Source organism: Engystomops pustulosus, chromosome 4, assembly GCF_040894005.1.
Source record: "Engystomops pustulosus chromosome 4, aEngPut4.maternal, whole genome shotgun sequence".
In the NCBI taxonomy this organism is placed as follows: domain Eukaryota; kingdom Metazoa; phylum Chordata; class Amphibia; order Anura; family Leptodactylidae; genus Engystomops; species Engystomops pustulosus.
Genome location: NC_092414.1, coordinates 8691712 through 8715502, shown reverse-complemented (window position 1 = coordinate 8715502; position 23791 = coordinate 8691712). Strand labels below are relative to the sequence as shown.

At 46.0% G+C, this 23791-nt stretch overlaps 1 protein-coding gene across 2 annotated transcripts; it reads right to left on the bottom strand.

Moving 5' to 3' along the window:
* Positions 1 to 1188: 1188 nt before the first annotated feature.
* On the bottom strand, positions 1189 to 16165 carry LOC140126005 (guanylyl cyclase inhibitory protein-like). 2 transcript variants are annotated; one of them, XM_072145049.1, is made up of 6 exons: positions 16039 to 16165; positions 6804 to 6936; positions 5486 to 5635; positions 4924 to 5029; positions 3186 to 3324; positions 1189 to 1937 (listed from the first exon to the last, which is right to left on the bottom strand). In XM_072145049.1, exons 1-6 carry the CDS (start codon positions 16104 to 16106, stop codon positions 1742 to 1744), a joined length of 792 nt encoding a protein of 263 aa, XP_072001150.1. In that variant the 5' UTR covers positions 16107 to 16165; the 3' UTR covers positions 1189 to 1741. The 2 variants fall into 2 exon arrangements, with proteins under 2 accessions (XP_072001150.1, XP_072001151.1); XM_072145050.1 differs by having other exon boundaries at positions 1774 to 1987.
* Between the last annotated feature and the right edge of the window lie 7626 nt (positions 16166 to 23791).

The window sequence follows — 23791 nt, the reverse complement described above, 5'->3', positions numbered from 1 at the left end:
GGACATTACTATGATTGGGGCCCCCGGACATTACTATGATTGGGGCCCCCGGACATTACTATGATTGGGGCCCCCGGACATTACTATGATTGGGGCCCCCGGACATTACTATGATTGGGGCCCCCGGACATTACTATGATTGGGGCCCCCGGACATTACTATGATTGGGGCCCCCGGACATTACTATGATTGGGGCCCCCGGACATTACTATGATTGGGGCCCCCAGATATTACTATGATTGGGGCCCCCAGATATTACTATGATTGGGGCCCCCAGACATTACTATGATTGGGGCCCCCAGACATTACTATGATTGGGGCCCCCAGACATTACTATGATTGGGGGCCCCAATCATAGTAATGTCTGGGGGCCCCAATCATAGTAATGTCTGGGGGCCCCAGACATTACTATGATTGGGGCCCCCCGACATTACTATGATTGGGGCCCCCGGACATTACTATGATTGCGGCCCCCGGACATTACTATGATTGGGGCCCCCGGACATTACTATGATTGGGGCCCCCGGACATTACTATGATTGGGGCCCCCGGACATTACTATGATTGGGGCCCCCGGACATTACTATGATTGGGGCCCCCGGACATTACTATGATTGGGGCCCCCAGATATTACTATGATTGGGGCCCCCAGACATTACTATGATTTGGGCCCCCAGACATTACTATGATTGGGGCCCCCAGACATTACTATGATTGGGGCCCCCGGACATTACTATGATTGGGGCCCCCGGACATTACTATGATTGGGGCCCCCGGACATTACTATGATTGGGGCCCCCGGACATTACTATGATTGGGGCCCCCGGACATTACTATGATTGGGGCCCCCGGACATTACTATGATTGGGGCCCCCAGATATTACCATGATTGGGGCCCCCAGACATTACCATGATTGGGTCCCCCAGACATTACCATGATTGGGGCCCCCAGACATTACCATGATTGGGGCCCCCAGACATTACCATGATTGGGGCCCCCAGACATTACCATGATTGGGGCCCCCAGACATTACCATGATTGGGGCCCCCAGACATTACTATGATTGGGGCCCCCAGACATTACTATGATTGGGGCCCCCAGACATTACTATGATTGGGGCCCCCTTTTATACCAAATCGGCTCAAATCAACGACAGTTTCGTAAACTTTTTTTTTTTTTTGTTATCATATTTCTTTATTCATTTACAAACAATAAAAGGAAATCTGTACAAAACCCGTCCAAAATATGTCATAATATACAAAGATATGAAAAGTCACCCTTGGATACCATTTAAATTTTTTTAACTTTAAATTGGCTTCATATATATACAAAGAGTTAGTTGATTAAATTCAGAAGCCACCACTAGGGGGAGCTCCCTGCATACAGCCCCAACAATGAATTTATGTATAAATCTCAATCTAGTAATATCAGCAGCTCCCCCTAGTGGTGGCTACAGGTAGAATTTTACTATTTCACATAATTTTTAATTGAATGCTATATAATTTTCAATCAAAAAATAGAAAAAGTTGAATTTTTTTTAAACCTCAATTTGGCCACGTTTCAGAGGAATGTGAAAATGACAATAAGAAGTGATGAAGTGCTGGAGAATTGAAGGACGAGTGGTGGATATTATTCACCAGTGAAGGTGAAGGGTCTCCGCACTGGAGGGATGTGACTTATTTTAGGTATCAGAAGTGTTTCTCCTGCTCCTGCTCCCCCTGTTGCTTTGCACTATGGCGGTCAGTCTTTGCATGGCTTGAAATGGCTGATAACAGGGTACAATAGATCCAGCGGCACAGTGCACGGACATGCGAGTATTGCTCTGATGTCGGCTTCTCTCAGCTGCCCGCTCGGGCTCGGCCCCTTCACGTTTAGACACGGAGATGAATTGCTTCGCATTTCTTGCTGATTCGTCAGACGCTTCATGATTTGCTGGCTATGGGAAACAATGGGAGAAGATTTGCCAAATATTCACCTAACAATAACCTAAAATGTAGAATAGAATGTAAAATATCAGAAGCTCCTTATAGAATGTTGCCGATTTATAATACATTCCGCTGCGGGGATTAGCTTGGATGGGGGGGAGGTAGGATGGGAGGGGGGTAGGATGGGGGGGGTAGGATGGGGGCGTAGGATGGGATGGGGGGGCGTAGGATGGGATGGGGGGGCGTAGGATGGGATGGGGGGCGTAGGATGGGATGGGGGGGTAGGATGGGAGGGGGGTAGGATGGGGGGGGTAGGATGGGAGGGGGGTAGGATGGGGGGGTAGGATGGGGGGCGTAGGATGGGATGGGGGGGTAGGATGGGATGGGGGGGTAGGATGGGAGGGGGTAGGATGGGGGGGGGTGGGATGGGGGGGGGTAGGATGGGGGGTAGGATGGGGGGGTAGGATGGGGGGGTAGGATGGGATGGGGGCGTAGGATGGGATGGGGGCGTAGGATGGGATGGGGGGGTAGGATGGGATGGGGGGGTTAGGATGGGATGGGGGGGGGTTAGGATGGGGGCGTAGGATGGGATGGGGGGGTAGGATGGGATGGGGGCGTAGGATGGGATGGGGGGGTAGGATGGGATGGGGGGGGTAGGATGGGATGGGGGGGGTAGGATGGGATGGGGGGGTAGGATGGGATGGGGGGGTAGGATGGGATGGGGGGGTAGGATGGGATGGGGGGGGTAGGATGGGATGGGGGGGTAGGATGGGATGGGGGGGTAGGATGGGATGGGGGGGGGGTAGGATGGGATGGGGGGGTAGGATGGGATGGGGGGGTAGGATGGGATGGGGGGCGTAGGATGGGACGGGGGGGGGAGGATGGGACGGGGGGGGGGAGGATGGGACGGGGGGCGTAGGATGGGATGGGGGCTTAGGATGGGATGGGGGCGTAGGATGGGATGGGGGCTTAGGATGGGATGGGGGCGTAGGATGGGATGGGGGCGTAGGATGGGATGGGGGCGTAGGATGGGATGGGGGCGTAGGATGGGATGGGGGCGTAGGATGGGATGGGGGCGTAGGATGGGATGGGGGCGTAGGATGGGATGGGGGGGTAGGATGGGATGGGGGGGTAGGATGGGATGGGGGGGTAGGATGGGGGGATGTTTTCACAGCAATATGTATATAATTTTCATTAACCCCATTGAGTCTGATCTCAGACATCCCCATTAAACAAGAGCCTAGTGATGGATACTGTACCTGGAGGAGGATCTCGAATGCATTTGGTTGCATTTTGCCGTTCTCTGTATCTCCACCGTGCTGAGGTCACATTCTAGCATCTCCCGGATCCAGTCATCATCCAGAGACCCGTTCACAAACTCCTGAAGACTGATCACGGCTGATAGGAAGATAAAGCGAGATGTATCACCATATACAAAGTCAAAGCCCCGCCTACTTTGGGGATGGGGGGGGGTCCGTCTTGATCATGTTATGACTCTATGTTATAGTTGTTAAATATAGAATTCTATCAGCCTGTGGTCACCAGTAGGGGGAGCTCAAGAGGTTAAAGGAAATCTACCATCAAAATCGATCCTGATAAACAAGGGATATCTCCTTCCTTATAAAATCATCTTTGAAAATTATGCTAATGAGCCCAGGTTACAGCAGCACATCTCAGTCTCACCCTCCCCCAGTACTTACTGTAATCTTGGCAGCAGTGAGCACACAGTGGGAGGAGGGATGTTCTCCTGCAGTGTTACAACCTGTGAATCTGCAGCACGGAGGGGCTCTGATAACACATCTATAGCCTTCTGATTTAGAAGGAAGGAGGCCATGGATAACAATGATAACATTACCACAGTCACAGTGCCCCTGTCTCTAGGTAAGTGTTCCTGGTTTATCATGATGGATTTTAATAGTACAGTACATATACTGAAGATACATTAAACTCTATAGTGACACAGTATGCAGTTAGCTACTCAGCTCCCTCTAGTGGTGGCTCTAGGAAGCTAAAGTGTTTAGAATTTAGAACTTTGTATCTAAAAGGCAATATACATTAAAAAATTAAGCTGAATTAGAAATGATAAAAGGTGGAGATTCCCCTAGTGGATTAGTAAAACTCATGGCATGTGCAACACCCCTGCCAATGCATAGGCAGGTGGGTAGTTGTGAATAGCGCCCTCTCCATGTCAGGATCCATCTGCTGTGCCTGATCAACTCATCCAAAGGATAATGCTAGGAGAACTTAGTGTAATAGCAGCTATAGATACTGCCTGGAGAGGCAACAGTTAACTGGTGTATGTAATTATCCAATGAGCTGTCTGTTATGTAACCTGGAGTGTGATTGGAGAGGGACCTGACCAGGGGGAGTATAAAAACTCCTGCTGGGTGGAAGCACGTGGTCTGTTCTTCAGTGCTGCCTCAGTCTTCAATCCCAGGATCTTCTTGTGCCGCAGGTCTCCTGCCTGACACTGAGGGGAGTCTGGAGACTCTAGCCCAGAGCTGCAGCTTCCACAACTTGGACACAGCTCCATCTCAACTATCCCAGCCTGCATCTACTATCAGGCTAGTGCCCCATTCCTGAGGACCACTCTCCATGACCAACCCAGCAACCGAAACCTGCAGCTAACCGTCTTGCAGCCATTGCCTGCTGTTCAATAAAGAACTATAAGTTTATTTGCACAACGTTGCCTCCGTCTGATCCCTGGATATGGCTTTTACAACCACGGGCTTCCCCATCCATTACCCAGGGACTCATCCTTCAGACACTCCCTCCATATTTCTTGTACACACGACCTGCTGGAGACCTGCCAGGCTGTAGGAGAGCCCATACTAAGCACCATGACATCAGCGTGCCTAGGCCGCAACCGCCAGCCACTCCAGTATTCTGGGCCTCGGCTGCCTCCAGGCCCCAAGAAAAGGCTAGGCCCCGATGGGGGATGTTGCACATGCCTTCATGTTTGAGGTCTTTATGGTCAGAGTCTTTATGGTTGCTTACCATCATGGTCTTTGTCCAGGCGAATAAAGATTCGATTCGTGCATTCTTCTGCTGTCATTGGATTGACCTTCGATATTGAAGCTGTAACACTCATCTTATACACCGCCTGTAAGAAAGAAGGGTTCTCGTAAAACTCATAATAATGAATGAATAACCAAGCTTATACAAGGAGGTCATCATATTATTGACATGGCTCCCCTCGATAACCCAGACTAAGAGGATGGGCCACCAATGTTTTGAGGACCTTCATCCATCTACAGTGGTGCATGACATCTCACAACTGATGTCTTCCACAAACCTTCATGATGTCCAACATCTCCGAGCGTGTGATGGCCCCATCTCTGTCCTTGTCATACAACCTGAAGGACCATTTGAGTTTGTCCTCAGGACTCCCGTGGGCCATGAATGCCATTTGTAACCAAGCTTATACAAGGAGGTCATCATATTATTGACATAGCTCCCTTCGATAACCCAGACTAAGAGGATGGGCCACCAATGTTTTGAGGACCTTCATCCATCTACAGTGGTACATGACATCTCACAACTGATAACTTTCACAAACCTTCATGATTTCCAACATCTCCGAGCGGGTGATGGCCCCATCTCTGTCCTTGTCATACAACCTGAAGGACCATTTGAGTTTGTCCTCAGGACTCCCATGGGCGAGCATACTGATGGCCGTGACATATTCCCGGAAGTCTACTATTCCGTCCTATAACCAACAGAGGGGATACGTTGATCAAAATGGTCACACCAGAAGTTGGATATTTTTGAACAGTAGTTTATCAAACAAGCGTTCTGTGTTTAGTTCCTCATTCCCGGGGCAAAGGTTAAAGATTATCAGTCAGGGGCTTTATACCTTAACCAAGAGCCCAAGACCCTGGGGTACAAATGTCCCTCGCGCTGCCATGTCATTTTGACACATCATGCACATCATGTAATTTTGATACGTCTTCACGCTGAGACTTCCTGCTGTGAGAGGGGAAAAAAGAGCTGCTCAGCTTTTCAAATGCAGAGCTTAATTGTCTCTGGCAGGCCCGTAAAAGTAAAATCAATTAAGTACAAGGGACCCTCGAGAGAAGGCACAGAGGTAACTTATTCTGACTATCTAGACCTAAACCAATGAAATGTGGTTAAGCAATGGCTTATTAGCAAATAAATGAAAAAACAAAACAAAACAAAAATCAATATATCTGTAAATGTCCCTGGATGTTACTCATGGTGCTCACCTGAAGACCGCTGTCCAAGGACCAATTACCGACTCTGGTTTGGCTGCTGCTCTGTACTGCACTGGAGACCTAACAGCGCCCCCTTTCTCTAAGTGTCCGCACCTGTGGGTGTTGATAGTATGTAGCATTCAGTGGGAGATTGTTCACTGGTGTGTAGGGTCCCTCTTACCCATTATTCTAAATCTAGATCTAGTCCCCAAAATCCACAAAGTTTACAAATCAACACCATGTGCCTCCATTTGTAATATCAGGCTCTTCCCAGCTGACAATATCTAGTGTTCATTATTTTTAGCTTTATTGGATGAGTATTAGACCCCAGAACTTCTATCCAGGAGACTATGTTCAAGGTTTGCGTTGAAGGTGTGTTCTCACACTGCTGTGCTCTTAGTTCTTTGCATTGAGCTTCTCTACAGCCCCTCCCTTTTCCTCTGAGTTACTGCTGTAATATCCAGCTAGAAAGCCTGTTTCAGCTGTTACACAGAGCAATGGGGAGGGGCTAGTAAACAGCTCACTGCAGAGAGATAAGAGCACAGCAGTGTGAGGATGTCCATCTTGTGCTCTACAATCCAGCCGTTTAAGATTCTGTGTTCAAAAACATAAATATAGAAGCTTTATATGGTGAAGTATATTTTTGAAATCTTTCGTTCTTACCCCGTTGTTATCCAAAGTTCGGAATATCTGTTCGGCGTATTCCGAGGATTGATTCCCCACCGTGTGGTCGCAGAAATACTTTCGGAATTCATGAAGGGTGATGAGACCGCTGGGGCACTCCTTGACAAATTGTCTGAAAGGAAACAAATGGGCAAAAATACATATATTATCTCCGAGAGGGAACTCCGAAACTGGAAGGCCGGGATCTCTGATATCTCCGAGAGGGAACTCCTAAACTGGAAGGCCGGGTTCTCTGATATCTCCGAGAGGGAATTCCTAAACTGGAAGGCCGGGATCTCTGATATCTCCGAGAGGGAATTCCTAAACTGGAAGGCCGGGTTCTCTGATATCTCCGAGAGGGAACTCCTAAACTGGAAGGCCGGGATCTCTGATATCTCCGAGAGGGAACTCCTAAACTGGAAGGCCGGGATCTCTGATATCTCCGAGAGGGAACTCCTAAACTGGAAGGCCGGGTTCTCTGATATCTCCGAGAGGGAACTCCTAAACTGGAAGGCCGGGATCTCTGATATCTCCGAGAGGGAACTCCTAAACTGGAAGGCCGGGTTCTCTGATATCTCCGAGAGGGAATTCCTAAACTGGAAGGCCGGGATCTCTGATATCTCCGAGAGGGAATTCCCAAACTTGAAAGGTCGGGTTCTCTGATATCTAATATGTCGTATGGGAGCTGGAATCCTTCATGGTCAGGGGTGGTGATGGGCTTAATCCCAACACTTTTGATGTCTGACAGATGTTGAAACATAGGATGAGAATCTTTGCCAATATCTCGCATGAGATATTGGACTTCAATGACGTTCATCTATCTCATTACTCCAAGATGACATTACTCCAAGATCTCATTCAGCACCAGGAGGTAGCTTGAACAACCGTTTGTTTCAGGGTCATAGAGGTGGATCTCCACCAATCTCATGAAATATACTATCCTGAAACGGGTCATCAATATGAAAAGTTCCTGGGGAGCAGACAAACCCTTAAATAAACCCTCCCGATACACAAACTTGTATTTTTAATTCAAACCTTCATCTACATAGACCACCAGAGATATGACATTCACCACTTCACTCTCAATTAGATATTCACCTCATCACCTACATAGACCACCAGACATATGACATAATCCACTTCACCCTCAAAGACCACCAAGACCACCTATTCACCTACATAGACCACAAGAGATATGACATAATCCACTTCACCCTCAAAGACCACCAAGACCACCTATTCACCTACATAGACCACCAGACATATGACATAATCCACTTCACCCTCAAAGACCACCAAGACCACCTATTCACCTACATAGACCACAAGAGATATGACATAATCCACTTCACCCTCAAAGACCACCAAGACCACCTATTCCCCTACATAGACCACAAGAGATATGACATAATCCACTTCACCCTCAAAGACCACCAAGACCACCTATTCACCTACATAGTCCACCAGACATATGATATAATCCACTTCACCCTCAAAGAACACCAAGACCACCTATTCACCCCATCACCTACATAGACTACCAGAGATATGACATAATACACTTCACCCTCAAAGACCACCAAGACCACCTATTCACCTACATAGAACACAAGAGATATGACATAATCCACTTCAACCTCAAAGACCACCAAGACCACCTATTCACCTACATAGACCACCAAACATATGACATAATCCACTTCACCCTCAAAGACCTCCAAGACCACCTATTCACCTACATAGACCACCAGAGATATGACATAATCCACTTCACCCTCAAAGACCACCAAGACCACCTATTCACCTACATAGACCACAAGAGATATGACATAATCCACTTCACCCTCAAATACCTCCAAGACCACCAGAAATATGATATTCACCTCATCAACCAAAATTGTCCAACAAGGATACATAAGACATCATGTCTCTGGTTGTCTATATCTAAGATGAGGTAAATGTTTAATTTAAACCTTCATCTACATAGACCACCAGAGATATGACTTTCGTGACTTCACTGTTGAAGACCACTAAATATTCTATTTACCTAATGACCTACATGGACCCACACAGACCACTAAGGATACTACATTCACCCCTTCATCCTCATAGACAACCAGGCATCTTACACTTTCCATTCACCCAATTTTACGCCACTAGGCCATCAGCATTTTTAAAGGGTTGATGATGAATGGTATCAAAACTCCACAATCCCTTTCAGAACCAGGAATATTTGCCTTTTATGGTTGATATTTAGGTCTATCAATGAAATGATGGAGATGAAGTAAAGAGTGAATAAAATTGATTGATATTAATATTTATCTCATCCATAGACGTAGAGTACAAGAAGTGTCTCTCAGTCTCCTCATGACCCAAGGCCACCAATGATATCACCATCGATCAGATGGCCCAGATATATTATGAGCTATTTATCTGGACACTATACAAAAGATTAACCTGGGCATTGAGTGAAATTCTACATGTGAATAGTCACAACTCATAGTAGATTGGTGCGGTTGGCGACCACCTCGATAAGATGTCCACTAACTAGTACAAGTAGATGTCACAAGTCATAGTAGATTGGTGCGGTTGGCGCCCACCTCGATAAGATGTCCACTAACTCGTACAACTAGATGTCACAACTCATCGTAGATTGGTGCGGTTGTCGCCCACCTCGATAAGATGTCCACTAACTAGTAGAAGTAGATGTCACAAGTCATAGTAGATTGGTGCGGTTGGCGCCCACCTCGATAAGCTGTCCACTAACTAGTAGAAGTAGATGTCACAACTCATCGTAGATTGGTGCGGTTGTCGCCCACCTCGATAAGATGTCCACTAACTACCTACAAGTAGATGTCACAAGTCATAGTAGATTGGTGCGGTTGTCGCCCACCTCGATAAGATGTCCACTAACTAGTACAAGTAGATGTCACAAGTCATAGTAGATTGATGCGGCTGTCGCCCACCTCGATAAGATGTCCACTAACTACCTACATGTAGATGTCACAACTCATCGTAGATTGGTGCGGTTGTCGCCCACCTCAATAAGATGTCCACTAACTACCTACAAGTAGATAGCACAAGTCATAGTAGATTGGTGTGGTTGGCGCCCACCTCGATAAGATGTCCACTAACTGGTAGAAGTAGATGTCACAGGTCATAGTAGATTGGTGCGGTTGTCGCCCACCTCGATAAGATGTCCACTAACTAGTACAAGTAGATGTCACAAGTCATAGTAGATTGGTGCGGTTGTCGCCCACCTCGATAAGATGTCCACTAACTAGTACAAGTAGATGTCACAAGTCATAGTAGATTGGTGCGGTTGTCGCCCACCTCGATAAGAGGTCCACTAACTACCTACAAGTAGATGTCACAACTCATCGTAGATTGGTGCGGTTGTCGCCCACCTCGATAAGATGTCCACTAACTACCTACAAGTAGATGTCACAAGTCATAGTAGATTGGTGTGGTTGTCGCCCACCTCGATAAAATGTCCACTAACTAGTAGAAGTAGATGTCACAAGTCATAGTAGATTGGTGCGGTTGTCGCCCACCTCGATAAGATGTCCACTAACTAGTACAAGTAGATGTCACAAGGCATAGTAGATTGGTGCGGTTGTCGCCCACCTCGATAAGATGTCCACTAACTACCTACAAGTAGATGTCACAACTCATCGTAGATTGGTGCGGTTGTCGCCCACCTCGATAAGATGTCCACTAACTAGTAGAAGTAGATGTCACAGGTCATAGTAGATTGGTGCGGTTGTCGCCCACCTCGATAAGATGTCCACTAACTACCTACAAGTAGATGTCACAAGTCATAGTAGATTGGTGTGGTTGTCGCCCACCTCGATAAGATGTCCACTAACTAGTAGAAGTAGATGTCACAGGTCATAGTAGATTGGTGCGGTTGTCGCCCACCTCGATAAGATGTCCACTAACTAGTACAAGTAGATGTCACAAGTCATAGTAGATTGGTGCGGTTGGCACCCACCTCGATAAGATGTCCACTAACTAGTACAAGTAGATGTCACAAGTCATAGTAGATTGGTGCGGTTGGCGCCCACCTCGATAAGATGTCCACTAACTAGTACAAGTAGATGTCACAAGTCATAGTAGATTGGTGCGGTTGTCACCGACCTCGATAAGATGTCCACTAACTAGTACAAGTAGATGTCACAAGGCATAGTAGATTGGTGCGGTTGTCGCCCACCTCGATAAGATGTCCACTAACTACCTACAAGTAGATGTCACAAGTCATAGTAGATTGGTGCGGTTGTCGCCCACCTCGATAAGATGTCCACTAACTAGTACAAGTAGATGTCACAAGTCATAGTAGATTGGTGCGGTTGGCGCCCACCTCGATAAGATGTCCACTAACTAGTACAAGTAGATGTCACAAGTCATAGTAGATTGGTGCGGTTTTCGCCCACCTCGATAAGATGTCCTCTAACTACCTACAAGTAGATGTCACAAGTCATAGTAGATTGGTGCGGTTGTCGCCCACCTCGATAAGATGTCCACTAACTACCTACAAGTAGATGTCACAACTCATAGTAGATTGGTGCGGTTGGCGACCACCTCGATAAGATGTCCACTAACTAGTACAAGTAGATGTCACAAGTCATAGTAGATTGGTGCGGTTGGCGCCCACCTCGATAAGATGTCCACTAACTCGTACATCTAGATGTCACAACTCATCGTAGATTGGTGCGGTTGTCGCCCACCTCGATAAGATGTCCACTAACTAGTAGAAGTAGATGTCACAAGTCATAGTAGATTGGTGCGGTTGGCGCCCACCTCGATAAGATGTCCACTAACTAGTAGAAGTAGATGTCACAACTCATCGTAGATTGGTGCGGTTGTCGCCCACCTCGATAAGATGTCCACTAACTACCTACAAGTAGATGTCACAAGTCATAGTAGATTGGTGCGGTTGTCGCCCACCTCGATAAGATGTCCACTAACTAGTACAAGTAGATGTCACAAGTCATAGTAGATTGATGCGGCTGTCGCCCACCTCGATAAGATGTCCACTAACTACCTACATGTAGATGTCACAACTCATCGTAGATTGGTGCGGTTGTCGCCCACCTCAATAAGATGTCCACTAACTACCTACAAGTAGATAGCACAAGTCATAGTAGATTGGTGTGGTTGGCGCCCACCTCGATAAGATGTCCACTAACTGGTAGAAGTAGATGTCACAGGTCATAGTAGATTGGTGCGGTTGTCGCCCACCTCGATAAGATGTCCACTAACTAGTACAAGTAGATGTCACAAGTCATAGTAGATTGGTGCGGTTGTCGCCCACCTCGATAAGATGTCCACTAACTAGTACAAGTAGATGTCACAAGTCATAGTAGATTGGTGCGGTTGGCGCCCACCTCGATAAGATGTCCACTATCTAGTACAAGTAGATGTCACAAGTCATAGTAGATTGGTGCGGTTTTCGCCCACCTCGATAAGATGTCCTCTAACTACCTACAAGTAGATGTCACAAGTCATAGTAGATTGGTGCGGTTGTCGCCCACCTCGATAAGATGTCCACTAACTACCTACAAGTAGATGTCACAACTCATAGTAGATTGGTGCGGTTGGCGACCACCTCGATAAGATGTCCACTAACTAGTACAAGTAGATGTCACAAGTCATAGTAGATTGGTGCGGTTGGCGCCCACCTCGATAAGATGTCCACTAACTCGTACAACTAGATGTCACAACTCATCGTAGATTGGTGCGGTTGTCGCCCACCTCGATAAGATGTCCACTAACTAGTAGAAGTAGATGTCACAAGTCATAGTAGATTGGTGCGGTTGGCGCCCACCTCGATAAGATGTCCACTAACTAGTAGAAGTAGATGTCACAACTCATCGTAGATTGGTGCGGTTGTCGCCCACCTCGATAAGATGTCCACTAACTACCTACAAGTAGATGTCACAAGTCATAGTAGATTGGTGCGGTTGTCGCCCACCTCGATAAGATGTCCACTAACTAGTACAAGTAGATGTCACAAGTCATAGTAGATTGATGCGGCTGTCGCCCACCTCGATAAGATGTCCACTAACTACCTACATGTAGATGTCACAACTCATCGTAGATTGGTGCGGTTGTCGCCCACCTCAATAAGATGTCCACTAACTACCTACAAGTAGATAGCACAAGTCATAGTAGATTGGTGTGGTTGGCGCCCACCTCGATAAGATGTCCACTAACTGGTAGAAGTAGATGTCACAGGTCATAGTAGATTGGTGCGGTTGTCGCCCACCTCGATAAGATGTCCACTAACTAGTACAAGTAGATGTCACAAGTCATAGTAGATTGGTGCGGTTGTCGCCCACCTCGATAAGATGTCCACTAACTAGTACAAGTAGATGTCACAAGTCATAGTAGATTGATGCGGTTGTCGCCCACCTCGATAAGATGTCCACTAACTACCTACAAGTAGATGTCACAACTCATCGTAGATTGGTGCGGTTGTCACCCACCTCGATAAGATGTCCACTAACTACCTACAAGTAGATGTCACAAGTCATAGTAGATTGGTGTGGTTGTCGCCCACCTCGATAAAATGTCCACTAACTAGTAGAAGTAGATGTCACAAGTCATAGTAGATTGGTGCGGTTGTCGCCCACCTCGATAAGATGTCCACTAACTAGTACAAGTAGATGTCACAAGGCATAGTAGATTGGTGCGGTTGTCGCCCACCTCGATAAGATGTCCACTAACTACCTACAAGTAGATGTCACAACTCATAGTAGATTGGTGTGGTTGTCGCCCACCTCGATAAGATGTCCACTAACTAGTAGAAGTAGATGTCACAGGTCATAGTAGATTGGTGCGGTTGTCGCCCACCTCGATAAGATGTCCACTAACTAGTACAAGTAGATGTCACAAGTCATAGTAGATTGGTGCGGTTGGCACCCACCTCGATAAGATGTCCACTAACTAGTACAAGTAGATGTCACAAGTCATAGTAGATTGGTGCGGTTGGCGCCCACCTCGATAAGATGTCCACTAACTAGTACAAGTAGATGTCACAAGTCATAGTAGATTGGTGCGGTTGTCACCCACCTCGATAAGATGTCCACTAACTAGTACAAGTAGATGTCACAAGGCATAGTAGATTGGTGCGGTTGTCGCCCACCTCGATAAGATGTCCACTAACTACCTACAAGTAGATGTCACAAGTCATAGTAGATTGGTGCGGTTGTCGCCCACCTCGATAAGATGTCCACTAACTAGTACAAGTAGATGTCACAAGTCATAGTAGATTGGTGCGGTTGGCGCCCACCTCGATAAGATGTCCATTAACTAGTACAAGTAGATGTCACAAGTCATAGTAGATTGCTGCGGTTTTCGCCCACCTCGATAAGATGTCCTCTAACTACCTACAAGTAGATGTCACAAGTCATAGTAGATTGGTGCGGTTGTCGCCCACCTCGATAAGATGTCCACTAACTACCTACAAGTAGATGTCACAAGTCATAGTAGATTGGTGTGGTTGTCGCCCACCTCGATAAGATGTCCACTAACTACCTACAAGTAGATGTCACAAGTCATAGTAGATTGGTGCGGTTGTCGCCCACCTCGATAAGATGTCCACTAACTAGTACAAGTAGATGTCACAAGTCATAGTAGATTGGTGCGGTTGGCGCCCACCTCGATAAGATGTCCACTAACTAGTACAAGTAGATGTCACAAGTCATAGTAGATTGGTGCGGTTGTCGCCCACCTCGATAAGATGTCCACTAACTACCTACAAGTAGATGTCACAAGTCATAGTAGATTGGTGTGGTTGTCGCCCACCTCGATAAGATGTCCACTAACTACCTACAAGTAGATGTCACAAGTCATAGTAGATTGGTGCGGTTGTCGCCCACCTCGATAAGATGTCCACTAACTAGTACAAGTAGATGTCACAAGTCATAGTAGATTGGTGCGTTTGGCGCCCACCTCGATAAGATGTCCACTAACTAGTACAAGTAGATGTCACAAGTCATAGTAGATTGGTGCGGTTGTCGCCCACCTCGATAAGATGTCCACTTACTAGTAGAAGTAGATGTCATAAGTCATCATAGATTGGTGCGGTTGTCGCCCACCTCGATAAGATGTCCACTAACTAGTAGAAGTAGATGTCACAGGTCATAGTAGATTGGTGCGGTTGTCGCCCACCTCGATAAGATGTCCACTAACTAGTACAAGTAGATGTCACAAGTCATAGTAGATTGGTGCGGTTGGCGCCCACCTCGATAAGATGTCCACTAACTAGTACAAGTAGATGTCACAAGTCATAGTAGATTGGTGCGGTTGTCGCCCACCTCGATAAGATGTCCACTAACTACCTACAAGTAGATGTCACAAGTCATAGTAGATTGGTGTGGTTGTCGCCCACCTCGATAAGATGTCCACTAACTACCTACAAGTAGATGTCACAAGTCATAGTAGATTGGTGCGGTTGTCGCCCACCTCGATAAGATGTCCACTAACTAGTACAAGTAGATGTCACAAGTCATAGTAGATTGGTGCGGTTGGCGCCCACCTCGATAAGATGTCCACTAACTAGTACAAGTAGATGTCACAAGTCATAGTAGATTGGTGCGGTTGGCGCCCACCTCGATAAGATGTCCACTAACTCGTATAAGTAGATGTCACAAGTCATAGTAGATTGGCGCGGTTGTCGCCCACCTCGATAAGATGTTCCCTAACTACCTACAATAGATGTCACAACTCATAGTAGATTGGTGTGGTTGTCGCCCACCTCGATAAGATGTCCACTAACTAGTACAAGTAGATGTGACTACTCTCATTTTATAGGACTCAACAAAGGAAGGGCTAAATCAAGGTGAGAATGACATTATGTGACGAAAACTAGAATCCATGAATACAGAATATACTAGAAATACTACAAAAATAAAGATTTCAAAAAGTTATGGCAATCATTAAAGATCAGTCACTTCTAAGTCTCTAAAGTCACCATAAGGGCTAAACACAACTCCTTTCTCACACATCCATCCAGGGGCGACCTCTACATGGAGTTAGCCTACTCTACGTCTACCCTTTGGTTTGTAGAAGATAAAGAAATCACACCATGAACCCTACTACTACAACAACACGTTCCGTTCAGACAATGACCAGCTCCTTCAGCTTGGTCCATGACCAATGTTCCCCCATGGATTCTTGTCCTGGCGCCATCTTAGGGTTGATGTGAAGTAAATATATCCAATAAAATTACCTATACCAATCATGAAGCTCCAGAACGTAGACTCCATTCTTCCTCGGTATCGAAGCCACTTGACCCATCACTGTGAAACATCAGTAAATTAGTCTCCGTCCCGACACTGGCCAGAATTTATACAGGCTTACAGATTAAGACTCGTGCATCTCCCAAATTGCATTGCAAGTATTTAATCTGCTCAGACGTGCTGCCGTAACGCTAATGTGATTACATGTACTATAATCCACTTTAACTACAGCGCGGTCTGAACCCTGACTGATGCCAAACCTCTCCGTAAAGATAATAGATGTTCTAATTATAGCCGTTTTCTGCTTATTATAACGGGTGCGGAATAGAGAGTCTCAAGTTCAGGTTCATTTTAAAGGAATTCTCCATTTTATCATCTAATATTACACTGAGGACTTCCACCATCATCTAAAAAACTTCCACCTAACTCTCCGATCCAGAAAGCACTGGCGAATAGGTGGCCTCTTCTTACCCAACCTTTGGTCGAAGCTTTCTGTACTTAAAAATTCGATTAGGCTTCTGCCCAGACATCTCCGTGAGATTAAAAATCTAGACTTGAGACTTGGCTCGAATGGAATAGGGTTGGAACTCCAAAAGTGGAGGTTGGTAGTATGAACATTTCTCATGTTGACACTCAACTAAATGGAAAACTTAGAACATAGATGAGTGTGCTGGAAAGAGTCAACGAAGAGATTCAACCAACCGGACCACCAGACCAATTCGGCTTGGGGCTAATACCCTTTTACCCCGTTTAAACATCTAGACTTTGCGGTGAAAGTATCACAAGGCTGTTACCTCTTAGTGTAGGCCAGATACAGGTGATAACAGGGCCAGGTAAGTCACAGGACACCAAGCCACCGTCATGTCACAAAAACTGGCTGCAGACACCTTCATAATGATATAGCAAGCTGGGATCCATGTTTTGGTTCTGGTTGCTCCAAGCTTCTGCTAAGGTCAAACTGAGAGGGCACCACACAGGAGCTTCGAGACAGAGTCTTGTGTGGTCCTCTCACTGTCAATAGCATCCGTGTCCTACCAATACGTATGCTACTGATTCTTGTATAATATGAAGTAGGTGTCAACTGTTCCAAATGTCCAGCTCCATGGAATACAGGTCATTATAAATGGCCGCCAGTGTAGCCACCTCCTATAAAACAATTTATCGGAGAATCTCACACTTTTTTTTCACAAAGACCCATTCACTTGACCGGGGGGATTAGAAGAAAACAGACCAGTTTGGACGTGCACTTCTTTTCGAGATTCATGGGTAGCACAATAGGTAGACTTAAGTTTTTCTGACCCTAGCTAGAGCTTCCAGAACTTACCAACTTGTTTGAAAGCCACAAATCAGGTGAAGGTTACCATAGACTTCCTACATGGGGAATATTTATGTCATGGCGATAACAATGTAGAATTATCAGAATCCTTTACACTTGATTTACGGCTGGATTTTCCCTCGCAGATCTGATGGCTAAAGTCAGTTTTGAACCTGTTCCTTCATAAACTTGGCCTAAAAACGAGAGTCAGTAACAAGTGCAATGAATTGAGCATAGAGCATTATCTTTTATAGATTGCATTAAATTACGTGATGTAGACAGAATTCCGATGACCTACATAAGGGGCCTTTGAAAAACCCAACAGTAGGATGTAGCTCATTGCTTCCCATCAGCCCGATGCAGGTTAAACCTCAGTCACAGTCTGTACAGGGCACCCAGGTTCATGTGATGGAACGATCCTCTTAGACAGCGCGACACTTAAGGGTATTAAGGACGTGACATAGAAAAAGACCAAACTGTGTCAACAAGACACCTTCAGAGCAGTAATGCGATTTTTGGTGGGATAACCCGATTAGCAACTAACTTTGGAAAACCTTTTGTAAATTTAGATTCTTAAAAAATGTAAACTGGCAATAGAGTTGGCAAACATAGGGGTGTGGGAGAGACTCTAGAGGCTAAAGTCTGTGGACTTCCTGGACCACCGCAGAGTGATGGTACTGGCCGCAACTCGTGATTGGAATCTAAGTGGACCCTGGTCTTTGCCAGAGCCCGCTGCAAAGCAGGATGGTCTTGATGCGGCGGGGGTGCTACCGGGTCGTTTCACGGGTGCAACTAGGCCCGCGGTGGCAGCCAAGGTAGGGAAGTGGGAAGGCAGGAACACAGGACCGCCACAGGAACACAGGAATGCCACAGGAACACAGGACCGCCACGGGAACACAGGAACGCCACGGGAACACAGGAACGCCACGGGAACACAGGAACGCCACGGGAACACAGGAACACAGGACCACCACAGGAACACCACGGGAACTCGGAAGAACACTGGAGAATAGACACACGGAGGAAACCTAGGAACGCTGGAACACTAGGAAACACAGGAGGACTTTCACTTCAGGGAATGACTTGAAGATCTGGCAGAGTGAAGGGAAGTGTCGGATTATAAGGGCATGCCGGATTAGCCAGCGCCAATTAGGAGGATGCTGGCCATTTAAATCAGGATGAGTCGACGCCCTGCCTTGTCAGACGTGAGGATCGTGGCCTACTCGGGACCGATGCAGAGCCAGGAGCTCGGAGCCCGGAGAGGTGAGTACTGGTGGGGGGAGCAGGGGCAAGGCACCGGACAGCGGAGCACGGGTGTCCCTGCGATCCGAGACATGGATCGCGGGGTCACCCGTGACAAGAGTCAACAACTACAAAATCTGATGGGCTTCAGGGCTGATGTGAGAGATGATAATTTCTTTGAAGAAAACGGAATAGAGTCACCAGAGATCTTTTCATGTCGGGGAGACAAAAGATCCTTGGGATGTCTATAGACCTCATGTAAGTACATGGTTTGTGTACTTATATAGCAACATACATCATTATTGAGCAGTTGAAGTCTATTTCAAAGTGTTGTCCAGTAATTAACATTGATAGACTATTCGTAGGAATCGGTAGGGGCAAGTCAAAGGCTGGAAACCGTAACTTCAGCTAAGAGTTCCCTTGAAGGTCCAAGGGCTCCATGAATGTAGTTACAGCTTCAGGTGGGCAAATCTATTTGTTGGTTTGGAGATTTGGTGCGAATCTGGCGTTTTTTCAAGCACTGAATCAAAAACAAAAATTTGCCGATTTTCTTCGACGATACTTCGAAGGTACAATTTTCTGGATAACCCAGATCATAGGGAGGGGGGACCGGCAAGGGAAAAGAAAAGAATTTGTAAAAAATGAATGGCACGAGAAAAGAGCATTTCATGACAAATCTGAGAGGACAGGTGGAGGGTCAACTCAAAAATGATGGAGATTGGTGGCTTGTACCAGAGTTTGGTGTTTCTCGATCCCTTGACCACGGAGCCTAAAATGGAGATAAAGAGATTCCCATTACTTTTGCAAGTGTTCCAGAATCAAATTCTCCCATCTCGGTTATCGTCAGTTTTCTCCAAGGTCAAAGGTCCTAGATACACCAAACTCAGGTTGGTGATGGCCACAAACCTCCTCTTAGTAAACTTCTCTGGAGAACCTTGGCTCCTTGGCCTACTCAAGCCTCACCGAAATGAATGGTATTCTGCCTTGGTTATTGGAGGATAGCTCGTCAGGTTGAGGGTATCAGAAACACCAAACTTGGGTTGGTACTAACCAGAAGCCTCCTCCGATTTCCAGCCTCCTTTGATTTTACAAAAAAGGCTTTAAAACTTATGCAAATAAGCCTGAGAGGCTCCACAGTTAACTGAATCCAGAGCCCCTCAGGCTCATTTGCAGAATTTTTAAAGCCTTTCTTTGTAAAAACAAGGGTGTAAGAAGCTAAATTAAGAGCAGATCTTGCCAGAGGGAGCACACACCTGCATGTAAATGTGCTTGGTTTACAATCCTTCATCCTGGTGGTAGATTTACTTTATCAAAATAATACAAAAACATGAAATCAAAAATTCAACAATTCGAAATTCTGCTCAAGCATTGTAAGCCTTGATCACATAACTAAATTATTCTTCCCAGAATGTGGGCGAAAGGATAACGGCGACAGGTGTTGTGTTGGGTGACTATAAATAAGGATTTTTTAGTGCGGATAAACCTCGGAGTCATGAATGAAGCGGTGACGTCTGTACCTTTGACAGGGATCTCTATTGACGCAGTTTGACCTGACACTACGGAGTCTCGGCTAATACTGCGAGAATTTACATTCATCCTCGTTAGTCCAATTTCCATAATCTCTCACTTATAAAACGTAAACAATGTCTATTTTAGGGGATTGGAAACACCTATTAGGTTTTCTGTCTTTTTTCTGCATCTTTTGTTCCAGCTCCGACCTCCACTTACTGGACCAATCATTAGAACAACACAGTTTTTTCTTATTTTTTATTACATATAAATTACAATAACGTAAAGATTAATCTCCCAAGTAGATCATAATAGGACATAAGTTAGGAGAGACTTTTACAACCAGGGCAGGTCTTACTATACAGACCAGTAAATCTACCAGCATATGACCTGACGGAAAAACTGTCTGGTATGAAGGGCGAACCCAGAGCTTCTCCATAAATAATTGTTCACATCCATAGATTCTGGTTACATTTTCAAGCTATATTTTTGGAATTTCAGTGGTTACATGAATTCTCGGTACAACATTGGAGTCGAAGTGGCTGCACCGCGCTGGTCATAATCCATGGCCCATTATATCACAATCATATGAGACATATATGCAGCTCCCACCACTATGTTCCTGTAGATTTATGAATTCTCATAAAGTTGGCATCACTGCATCATTACTTGGACACTCTAAATCTCAAGGATACCAGAGGTTGAAAATCTACATTTTCAAGGCTAATTCTTAGATCAGTGAGAGCTGTGAACTCTGCCGACTTGTTCATTGAAGGGTCTTTGGAAGCATTGGTACTAGCAACAGTTCTGTACATGTCTGGAATGATCCTGCAACTGTCTGCCATTAAATTGTAAATTGTAACTCCCAACTTCATAATAATTTTGAACCAAATGGTCATATGTGGTTCCTGCTTTCAAAACAGAACAATGCCAATGTTGAGCTTCTTATCGTTTTCTTTCCCATAACTATGACATTTTCTGTTCTGAAGCTACTTGTCAGAAATCTTCCTCAGCAGCATTGAAGGGGGCGGAGACTAACCTCTTCCTGTCTCTGCCCTAAAGCTGAGTCAATAATAAGCTGCCCTTACTTCCAATAATGCCTTCTCTCGTGAAGAAAATCCATTGAGAAGTAACTCAAAAGAAATTGAAATAATAATGTGATTACTACAGGTAAATCTGCTGAGCTCTGCATAGTGTGTACATTCAGGATCTATATAGTGACTAGCCTGGCAGCATCCAGCAAACGGAGTAGCATGGAATAAGTAGTATGAACAAGAAGTGAAACAGTCACATTAAGTGTATAGTCTGTGCTGTTTGGGCATTAAGGATTATCAATTTCCCTGCTGTGTCGTTAATGTCTGGAGAGCCAAAGGTGCGGGAGAGTTGTGTATGACAAGAGGAGTGTATGACACAGCTTGAGCAGCAGAGAGAGAAAGAGAAAGTTCTAAAGAATCATAGACGATCAGAACAGGGGAGGCCTTCTACCACAGTATTCTTTTCAGGACACTTCCTCATCCACAGATGTGCACAGACACAGCTCTCCTGCTAGCTACATGCACAGAGCATGCCATGACCTCCCCCCTCCCTCCAGAGTGAGGAGGGAGCATTATCCGCTCCTCTCCAGCAGTTAGTAAAGAAACTACTGGACATAGGCAATGAGAGTAATAGAAAAAGTTATCCTAAACCACAAGGGGTATTGAGTTTTGGAACAAAATATTAATAGGGTAGAACTTTAGGACCATTTCTGGTCAATGCACAGGTCTAGTTTCAATCAGGAGATAAGGGGATGTACTGGGATTTGGATCCCAACCACTTTGATATAAGTGATTCTATTTTTTTTGGACCCTTTTTTAATCAAAATTACTTTCTTTTTTGCAAACTTATTAATGTTATGTGGACACCTGGAGGAAGCAAGAAGAACCCAGCTGTATCCCTCCATGCACCCATCAGATTTCTCATCCTCGCCAATCACCAGCTTCTATACTTTTATAATGATGGATCATCCCAGCTGCTGTTTCATAGCCGTGGGGCTAATGACTGCCTGTAAGTTTTGGCGTAAAAGTTAGTGATGTTTTAGCAGGTGCAGCATGGCCCCTTTAAGAGAAGTTTGTTTATGCCTGGGTGCATGGGCTATGTGACTGGGGGTGGGCTACAGGTGTGGGTGGTATCAAGGGGTGGGCTAAAGTGCCCGGGTTTATCTGTTATATTTAACCAGGACTACTCTACGAGTAGGAGTTACTTGTTATAAAGTTAAATAAAGTTGTGGCCGACTTCCTAGTCATCATACCACAAAGTTTTAAGGTCAAATGGTATCTGTGGTCATTTCTGGTTGGAGTTAAAGGGGCTGTTGGGTGGGCCAATCCGGGATTTGGTAAAAGTTATGCAGGCAGTCTAGGCTCCGCTGATATCTTTATATATCCTTTATATAACCACAAGACAGCATGAAGGGGCTCGGTGAAGGTGGTGGTGAAGGTGTGTAAGTGTCTGATGGGGTCACACAGCTCATAGAAGGACAATTTTCCCGCCTCATAATCCAGACTGATCCGGACTCTACCACTGGAGATCTGGTGAGGTAACTGGATCACTTTACTGTGATGAATCACTGAACATTGTTTAACATATTCCTGTTCTCCATGTAAACCCCAGGACTTGTTATTACCCCCAAAGTGTGACTGACGCCCCCTCCTGTCTATACTGGGGTAACACATCCCCACTCTCCACAATACTGATCCACTGATCTCCACATCCCAGTAATGTCGTCCTGAGGTAAATCCCCGGCTGCTCATCACCTGATCATACTGAAATCTTTCTGCTGTCTCTGGACGGTTCTGCTCTATTTTAGTCCAGGTTGCAGTTTTCAAGTCGTCTGATATAAAGATATTATTAGCAGCCGTCCTTATATCCAGTAATATGTCTGCAGGACCCTGGCCAAAAAATGATACTTGTATATCTCTTATCGCATCTGATAATGTGTGTGATATGTGTGAGACTAACTCCACACCCCAATCACCTACAACCCCATGCGGCCCCATTACCTCCATCATGTCCCCCTGTGTCCTCATCACCTCCATCATGTCCCTTTGTGTCCTCATCACCTCCATCATGTCCCCCTGTGTCCCCATCACATCCATCATGTCCTCCTGTGTCCTCATCACCTCCATCATGTCCTCCTGTGTCCTCATCACCTCCATCATGTCCTCCTGTGTCCTCATCACCTCCATCATGTCCTCCTGTGTCCTCATCACCTCCATCATGTCCTCCTGTGTCCCCATCACCTCCATCATATCCTCCTGTGTCCTCATCACCTCCATCATGTCCTCCTGTGTCCTCATCACCTCCATCATGTCCTCCTGTGTCCTCATCCCCACCATCATGTCCTCCTGTGTCCTCATCACCTCCATCATGTCCTCCTGTGTCCTCATCACCTCCATCATGTCCTCCTGTGTCCTCATCACCTCCATCATGTCCTCCTGTGTCCTCATCCCCACCATCATGTCCTCCTGTGTCCTCATCACCTCCATCATGTCCTCCTGTGTCCCCATCACCTCCATCATGTCCTCCTGTGTCCTCATCACCTCCATCATGTCCTCCTGTGTCCTCATCCCCACCATCATGTCCTCCTGTGTCCTCATCACCTCCATCATGTCCTCTTGTGTCCTCATCACCTCCATCATGTC